The sequence below is a fragment of the Oenanthe melanoleuca genome, chromosome 14 (assembly GCF_029582105.1).
Source record: "Oenanthe melanoleuca isolate GR-GAL-2019-014 chromosome 14, OMel1.0, whole genome shotgun sequence".
Classification (NCBI taxonomy): domain Eukaryota; kingdom Metazoa; phylum Chordata; class Aves; order Passeriformes; family Muscicapidae; genus Oenanthe; species Oenanthe melanoleuca.
This window is the reverse complement of record NC_079348.1, coordinates 15,789,998-15,798,794: the sequence shown is the minus strand read 5'-3', so window position 1 is coordinate 15,798,794 and position 8,797 is coordinate 15,789,998. Positions and strand designations below refer to the sequence as shown.

The window sequence follows — 8,797 nt, the reverse complement described above, 5'->3', positions numbered from 1 at the left end:
CCCACGGAAGGGGAACAAGCACGGCCCCACGCCGGCTTCCCCACAGCGCCACCGTCACGCAGCGAGGCAGCACAGCTTTCTCAACCCTACTGCTTTATTCAGTAACTGCTTGTCCTACACAAGTACAAACACAACATGGCCCAAAAGGATACAAAGTCATACAAAACAAAAACAAAATCTGTATAGTATTGACTGTACAACAGGTGGTAAATTCGTTGCCTTTCCTTGTGTGAACCCCAGTTAATCCAGCCAGCATCGTGGCTTCAAGCCTCCCTCTCTGCTTTGCAGTTTCCAAGGGATTGGTGCTCATTTAGGATTTGTAAAAACACTCACACTGTTTCACTGTGGGTTGAGCAGACCCTCAACGAAAAGGTGAAAGAAATCACTTAAGGGGGCAATTACAGAACACTTCATAGGATTTCCAGCTTCTTCTACATAGTGTCATGTTCACTGGTCTGGACCATTGTCTCTGTGGTGTTTGCCTGGTGTAAGCATTACAGAAGAATTTACTCTGAAGAAACTAATCATGTGGGGCAACTGGAATAAAGCAACAATTCTGAATTTAATTAAGTCTCAGGCAGGTCTGGGGCTCCAGCCGCCCTGAAAAATCCTGTGCTGGCATGTGGAGATCAAGGTATATGGCTCACTGTCTTACTCACTGGGGTTCTGAACTAGCTCAAGATTTACATGCTGGTCTGTACAGCGTGCTAAGCATTTACAATCACCAAGCAGCAGCTGCTAAGAGGAGAAAGGCTGAAACATCTTTCCCTTCCTCTATCTTTAAAAAATCAAAGCCATTTTTAAATAATTTCAATGCAATGCCAGAAATCCAGAAGCCTCACAGTAAAGGTTACTGGCCAGGAACTGGTGCTCTCTCCTCTTACATTGCCTTCACTGCCAGGATTCTCTCACTTCTCCTCACCCAGACTCATTATAAAAAAAAGGTACAATATTCCATCTGATGGGATTTAAGTTAAAATGTAAAAAGCTGTCCAGTCCTTTTGCTTTATCTTGAGGAGTTTGAGCTGGAGCGGCTGCGATGGCGCCTTCGTCCAGGAGACCTGGATCGGGATCGCCGGCGAACGGGGGACCTGCGCCTAGGAGACCGGGACCTGGTAGGGAAAGAGGAGAAAGCTTCCATTAGGAGACAAGCAAAAGGTTCACGTAACTGGTCAGCTCAGCTACCAACTTTTCAAAAATGCTTCCCCGCCTCCTGCCAAAATCCCTCACACATCATGGAAAAAGCACTTGCACAAAACACAGCTCCAGAAAGGTCACAGCAAGAATATTCTGGCTATCCTCCCTCTGCTTAAGAGACAGAAAAAATTATTAATACCTGAACAACAGACAAGAAACTTATCTTCTTCCTCATGGAAAATTAGCTCAGATCCTACATCAGATCCTCCCTCACCTGCAGTCATCTTTGACTCCTGAAAAAGTGATATTCGGGGGAAGGATTTATCCAAATCCTTTCAAATTATGAGGAAGCTCCTTAGGGGAAGCTTGCTCATGAAGTAGTTTAGCTTCAAGCTTCTCAGTGCTACAACCAACAGTCACAGCAGTATAGCTACTATAGTATATATATATATACTATATATATACTATAGCTATGACACAGAGGTTTCAGGCACAGAATACTAACAGAGCTTTAAGAGGACAGTAAAAGTTGGAGTAGGAAAGGTAGCAAAAGAGGAAGGAATGGCAAATCTGCATCTGTGAGACCTCAGCAAAAGGTGTATTTAAAGGAGCAGCAAGAAGCCTCCTGGATCTTGTGCCACAGTAACTACTGCTCCTTTTTAGACCTGTGGCTCAAAGCTGTTCAGCAATCAAGTTACTACTGACAAGTAAGACATTTTGAAGACATGTAAACACTGAAGACTCAGAACAACTTATCCAAGCACATCAGGCAACTTTAAGTTGCACAACTGTCAGGTCACACCTTGGGCCAATATACTCCACTGACCAGACACAGAACTGTTTTCTGGTCATGTGCTCATTCAGAAATAAGGGAGGGAGGTACAAGGGCTTCTGAAAAACAAGAAACTGGCACAGCCTGCCACAAGTGTTGTCAGCCAGTCTGTTCCCACTTCACCTTGAAGCCTTTATGCAGAAGGGGCTCCAGGGAACAGGCTGGAAAGGAAGAGACCTATCTGAGAGACTATGCTCGAGGTGCAGACCAGAGCAGACACCCTGGAGCTAAGGAGTTAGAACTGCAACCCAGGTTCAACCGATGACCAAAATGTGCTACTGTCCCTTGGCAGGGGAAAGTCAAGTCCAACAGGATTGTCCCCATGCCAAGTCTTTCAGTGATGAGTTGCTAGTGAGAGAGAAAGGCTGTGTTCCAGCTCTCACCTCCTCCTCATGCGAGGGGGTGACCTGCGCCACATCGGCGGCGGTGGCAGCATCCTCCTGGGGGGGCTGAAGCGTCTGGGAGGTGGTCGAGGCCGTGGTGCCAGCACAGCTGTGGCTGTGATCTCCTGACCGTCAATCTGGCCTTTTTAGGGAATCACAGAAACAGAGAGAAGTAAGTATTTTTCAACACTAACATATATACATCATATTACTCCTCACAGATTTGTCCAAAGCAACAGAAGTGGGATCAGCCCATGGTGCTCCATACCCTGCTCAGGGGCTACTGTGACCACACACTTACTAAACTTCTTTACCTAATCGCACCAAACTGCAGCTCAGATGTAAACCTGGAGAAGTTTTCATATAAGCTTAAAATAATTTTTTTCTCCGTTTTGAAAAACAGATTAATTTTAATAGTTCTGTGATTTCTTGGATCTGACCTGAACCTCACAAAAGCCATTTGGGCTGAAAACTGACAGTACTTTACATCAGTTCACTAAAGACATCCCTACCACCTCTAACTAATTTTCTGATCAAATACATCTACTCTGAAGACGTTTAAAAGCCCCCAGGCTCCTTGCAGGTCAGTATTTACCTCCATCCATGTGTTTCAGGGCTTTCTCAGCATCATCTGGGTTCTCGAACTCCACATAAGCATAACCTTTGGAGAGGTGTGGGTTTAGCCTGTCAACTGGCATGTCAATCATTTTAATTTTTCCATAAGTAGAAAAGATTTCCATGATGTGATCCTGAAGAGAGAGAGCACATCTTATGAACGCAGAGCACACTCCTCAGCCAGGTCAGGCTGGCACAGAGCAGTAAATACACAGCACATCATTTCTTCAGCAGCCTAAGCCTTTTACCCATGAAGGCTTTAAACTACAGTCTAGCAGACACAATACAAGCCAGCCCAGCTCTCTGCAGACCCTTTATCAAGAATTGCCTGATATCCTTTATGGCTCCAAGGTAATTTCAGCTGTTGCCCCAAATTCTATAGTTTTCGTCCTAGTAAAGCAGGATATAAGGTCTGGAATACTGACAAAACAGGCAGATTTCTGAAGCACTACAGTGTCTCAGAATCCTTCATGGCATTTGACTCAGTAAAATCCTACCAAAATTTTCCTCACTAATCAACCTGGACACAAAGAAACAATATCCAACAGCAACACCTTGGCAACTCTCTAGTAACCAAGAAATCCCAAGAGCTTTGGAAGACCAACTCACACATTCTCACAGAAGAACTTGAATGCTTAACTACAGGGGTACATGCCATTACCTTGGTCACGTTTCTAGTGAGCCTTCCAACATGCACTTTTGTGGGTCTGGGTGATGGGCTCCGCCTCTTCCGCTCCTTTTCATCTCTCTTGGGTGGCTTGGACCTGATTTGGACAACAGAAAACATTTACAGTTTTCAGAGAATATGCAGGACAAAAATCAAAGCAAGTCATTATCACATGATTAAAAATACCATTTTTATTGAAGGGCATCCTTGTCCTGAAGAAGTAACAGTGTTGGGATGGTGGCGAGGGTGTTCCACTCAGAAACACCTCAGGACTTGCATTTGTCTTGTCTGATTTTGCTTTAGAACCTTTTGAAATGTCAGAACTTTTTTTTGCAACTTTTCAACTTCACTGCAACTGGGGTAACAAATACAAAATTTAGCAAGCACTTCTATGAAGTTATGGTCATAGTTAAAGAATTTCCCAGTCGTTAACACAAAAAACATTCTTTGCTTCAACAACTGAAGAGGCAAAATAAGGCCTAATAAACTTCACAGGATACCACAGCCAGGCAAATTAACAGATTCAATTATTTGTGTTTCTGTATCTTCCATTCACTACAGAGGTCCAAATGTGTTTAAAAATCTATTTAAAATTAGCTGCATATCACAATGCTTTTGCAGTTTAAAAAAATCTGGAATGAAACTTTAATCTATACAAAAATCAGAAAATTTATATTTATGCTTCTTCCTAATCTTAAAGTCCATAAATTGAGTGCTACACTAAAAACCCCACACTGCCTTAAGGAGATTTTTATCAGCCTTCATCACCTTATGCAAAGGAAAAACTGTACAGATATTAAGATAGTTTGACTCCCATGTCACCCTTACAGCAGCTTCCTCTGCCCTCCTTCCTATTTCATTTTTTTATAAATAAGAATATATACATATGTACACATATATCCCGGTTTTAGCCCTGACTTTTCTGTGAGTCATAGCTGTAGTTTACAGGAACTGAACAGTTTTACTCTGATCTAGGCCCATAGTACTAAGGAAACACTGATTAAAACTACCTCTAAAAAATATAATATTTAAAATATTTAAACTCTTAAAAATTAGGCTTTTCATCTCTGTTCCTGAAGGATGCATGTTTGGATTCTGAGGAAACAGAGCACACCCATTCTAACAAAATTCACATCTCTGAGTTATGGGGAAATCAAATGGTCTTCAGAGAACAATCTGTTCCGATCACAATCTTGTATTCTACATGGAATTAACCTGACATCTGGCAATTCCTAGAAGACAAATAAAACTCACTTGGAGCGGGACCGTCTCCTGTTGTCATGTCTCCGTCGAGAGGGACTGGGAGATCCAGAAGAGCTGCTGGAACTGGAACTGCGTGAGGTGCTGGAGCTCCCAGACCGACTCGAGGCAGAAGAGGAACTTGAGCCACTGCTAGAACCAGTGCTGGAACTGGACCCTGAGCTGGAAGTTGAGCTGGAACGGGATCTATTTCAAGGGGGAGAAGAATAAAAATTAGTGCAATACCCAGAAAAACAATGGCTGAGAAACTTCTGACAACTACAGAGACAGTAACTGTGACTGAGGCTCCACAACTCACCAGAGAGCCAAAAAATTTCATATCTAAAATATAAACCCTCTTATGTTAGACAAAGTCACACAGTGACTAACTCAGCACAAGCTTTTAACAAGTCCAAGACTACCACAAATAAAGCTACTGATTTCTGAAAACACTTTCATTTGTGACTCCCACAGAAGTACCCACCTGGTACTGCTGCTTCCACTGGAAGCACTGCGTCTTTTGCGTGTCTTGTCCCGACCACGATCCTTTTCACCCGACTCCTTAGTGGCTGCTTTATCCTTGGACCGGTCCTTGGATTTCTCTTCAGACCTGTCCTTGCGCTTGGTTGGTGAGGGAGCCCTTCAACAACAAATTGCAGAAGGCACTGCTTAATTCAAAAAATCAGAGAACAAAAGCCCCACACCCAAATAAAGAATAGGACAGCAACACAAAACACTGAACTTTGAATGTAACTGAGGATCACTGAAAGTGCGGAGTTAAAGCATTAGGCAATTCAGACACTTTGGAAAAAGTTCTAGCAAACTCTTATTTTTCAATCCTGCTAATTCCTTTTCCTCTTCAGAGATATCCAAAGCAGCACTAAATGGGCCCCATGTTTCAAACTTCACTTCTAACTCCTTGATTCAGAGAACTCTCTTTGCCCTAGATGAAAGGAGAGAGATTTAACACCTCTTTATTTAGGACTGAAATGTTGGGAATTAGTTGACTTCCAGATGTTTGCCATGTAAGGGCTGCATCCATCCAAAAATCTGCAACATCTTTAAACACGTTGCATTTTGATTATTCCATGGAGATTGTTTACAAACCTGCCTCCAACATTTTAATAATCTCTAAAGGAGTGTGACACTCTCAACTACCAAGGAATGAAACATTCAGGGAATGAGCAGAAGTGTGTTGGAGCTGCCAGTCTTATCTGCAGTGGCACTGAATATGCACAGTAATGCAGGATGTTGGAAATATCTCCACCCCTATGTGCATCACAGGCAAACTCAGTGAACAAGAAGAAAACTTCAGCTCACAGCATCCAACAACCTTGTTGTTCCAGTGCTTCCGGTAAGCAATTACTGTATTCTCTGAATTGCAATCAAATGTATGGCTGGGAAGAGATTACTTCTGAACAGCCAAACTTGCTTTCCTAATTTTCAGCTTTAGTTTTCCCTAATACACCAAATGCAAGAAGCAACACAAATGAATATTCACAAACCCAGCTCCCTGCAGAAACACCCATGGTCGTTTTGCATAGAGGACAGGAAACCCACACCACAGACGTGCCACTGACAGAGCTTGCTGGGAAAGGAAATGTCTCCTCCAGCACCAGTGGTAGGAAAAAAGCATTCTATGGACTGTCCCACACGTGTTGCATAGCAAGCCAAGACAAGCAAACTTGTGTATGTCACTCAGCTTTAGGACATTTCTATTCAGCTCTGTGCCTCTCCAGTGCAAGGTGTGAGGGGGCTGCAGTTCAGAAAGCCACTGCATGAGCCCAGCTGGGTGGTACAGAACAGACAGGTTCCTGGTTTCACAAGACCAGAAAACTTAAGATATTCCTTCCATAAAATCACAGAATCACTGACTGGTTTGGGATGGCATGAACCTTAAAGCTCATCACTTTCCAACCCTCCAGCCATGGGCAGGGACACCTTCCACTACACCAGGTTGTTCCAACCTGGCTTTGAACAGACGGGGCTTCTCTGGGCAACCTGGACCACGACCTCACCACCCTCACAGGGAAGAATTTCTTTCTAATCTCTAATGTAAACCTGCTCTCTGTCAGTGGGAAGCCATTCCCCCTTGTCCTGGCACTCCAGGCCCTTGTAAAACATGCCTCTCCATCTTTCTTACAAGTTCATTTCAGGTACTGGAAGGCTGCAATTAAGTCACCTCAGAGCCCATTTCTTCTCTTCTAAATATCCCACAGCCAGGTTTGGGTTATCTCTGCCTACACATCAGCTCCTCCTGCACCTGTGGACTATCAGAGTCATGATATTGTAAGCAAACAAAAGTGCCCAAGAGTTGGATCTCGTTTTACCCCTTCCAGAAGGGAAGGTGAAACACGGATAAAGACCAGCATGTTTCCTGTTACCCAGCCTACTGCTGGGGCAAGAAATAGAATCACAGAATCACACTGGAACAGACCTCTGGGACCATCATGTCCAACCTCTGACTTAATACCACCATGTCAACTAAACCAGAGCACTCAGTGCTGCATCCAGTCTTTCCATAAACACCTCCAGGGGCAATGACTCCACAACCTCCCTGGCCATCCCCTTCCAAAGCCTAATCGCCCTTTCTGTGAAGAAATTCTTCCTCATGTCTTATCTAAACCTCCCCAGTGCATCTTAAGCCCGTGTCCTCTTGTCCTGCTCCCACGGCCTGGGAGAAGAGCCTGACCCACACCTGGCTACAATCTCCTTTCATAGCAGTGCTGCTTACTGCTCCTCAGGGACACATGCTTATCAGGCAGATCAGCCACATGGCTTTGGAACTTCACCAAATGATGCTGCATTTAAGGAGACTCCAAGCTAAGCAGTGGTTTTACTCCATTCTCAGGAATGCTACTAGCCAAGCTCACTTTAGCTGGAAACTTCATACAACCCTTGTGGGCATTTTCAACAGCACAAATTCAGGCATTCGCTGGAAAATGTAGAAAGACTAAATCACAGTCCTCGCACAAGGCTGTACAACATTGCATTTCTAAGTGACGTGCTTCTTCCCTACAATCAAAAACCTCTTACTCTCTAACTAATAGCTGATTTAGGGGCATCCACCCCAAACCAGAAAGTCTAAGAGCAATTCACACAAACTAAATGTCCATCTCACACACATTTCTGCTTCAGAGTCAGAATCTGCACACTCAGAGCAGCAATTCTGAGGCAAAGGAAGCAAACTCGCTCGCCCCCAGGCTTCCCGTACGGCTACAGGAGTGTCCTTTACTGACAGTGTGCTTCAGGTCTTCAGCTGCAAACCAGCTGAAGAATTCCTGGTGTGAGGAGGGTTCGGCGCCCGGCACTTCTCTGCCCACTACAGCCACTCGGCGCAGCCCTGGGACCGGCGAGGTACGGGGCAGCCAGATCCGCACGCCGCGAGTGCGGTACAGGGCCCGTGGGGCAGGCGGCCGCGAGATTAGCACAGCAACCTGCCCCTCGCGCCCGCACAGCGCTCCTCCCGCCGGCCGGGCCGCGGCAGCGCTGACACCCGGGCCCGGCTCCCCGGCCGGCCCCGCCCCGGCCCTCCCTCGGCCGCTCTCCCCGCCTCCGGCCACGGGAGGCCGCGGCTCCGAGACCCCATCCCTGGCCCTCGCGCCTCCATCGCCTCTCGGCGGCCCCAGCGCGCTCCCTCCAGCGCCCTGCGCGGCGGAGGGGCCGCTTGGGCCGTGGCCTGGCCGGATGGATCCGGATGGCGCGGCCCCTGCCCGCACTCACATCCTCGGCGCCGCGGCCGCCGCTTCGTGCCCGTCGCGCGAGATTGACGCGAGCGGGCGGGAAGGGGAAGCGCCGGCGCGCGGTGATGGCGTCATAGCGGGGAGCGGGACGGGCGGAAGGGCTTAAAAGGAACGGGAGCGGCGGGTGGGGGAAGGGTGCAGCTACACACTGGCTGGAGAAATAAAAGTGCCTGCTAACCCT

General features: G+C 46.3%; 1 protein-coding gene across 1 annotated transcript; it reads right to left on the bottom strand.

Moving 5' to 3' along the window:
* Positions 1–74: 74 nt before the first annotated feature.
* On the bottom strand, positions 75–8,664 carry RNPS1 (RNA binding protein with serine rich domain 1). The gene is made up of 7 exons (XM_056503291.1): positions 8,597–8,664; positions 5,358–5,513; positions 4,889–5,080; positions 3,629–3,731; positions 2,948–3,101; positions 2,353–2,494; positions 75–1,112 (listed from the first exon to the last, which is right to left on the bottom strand). Coding segments are annotated over exons 1-7 (855 nt in total). The 5' UTR covers positions 8,599–8,664; the 3' UTR covers positions 75–1,006.
* Between the last annotated feature and the right edge of the window lie 133 nt (positions 8,665–8,797).

Excerpts from the sequence above, each read along its gene's own strand:
- RNPS1 (XM_056503291.1), bottom strand. Across the intron at positions 3,732-4,888 it reads AGGAGACGGTCCCGCTCCAA|GTCCAAGCCACCCAAGAGAG; the intron begins GTGAGTTTTATT and ends TGTCCAAATCAG. Across the intron at positions 3,102-3,628 it reads TCACTAGAAACGTGACCAAG|GATCACATCATGGAAATCTT; the intron begins GTAATGGCATGT and ends CTCTCTCTTCAG.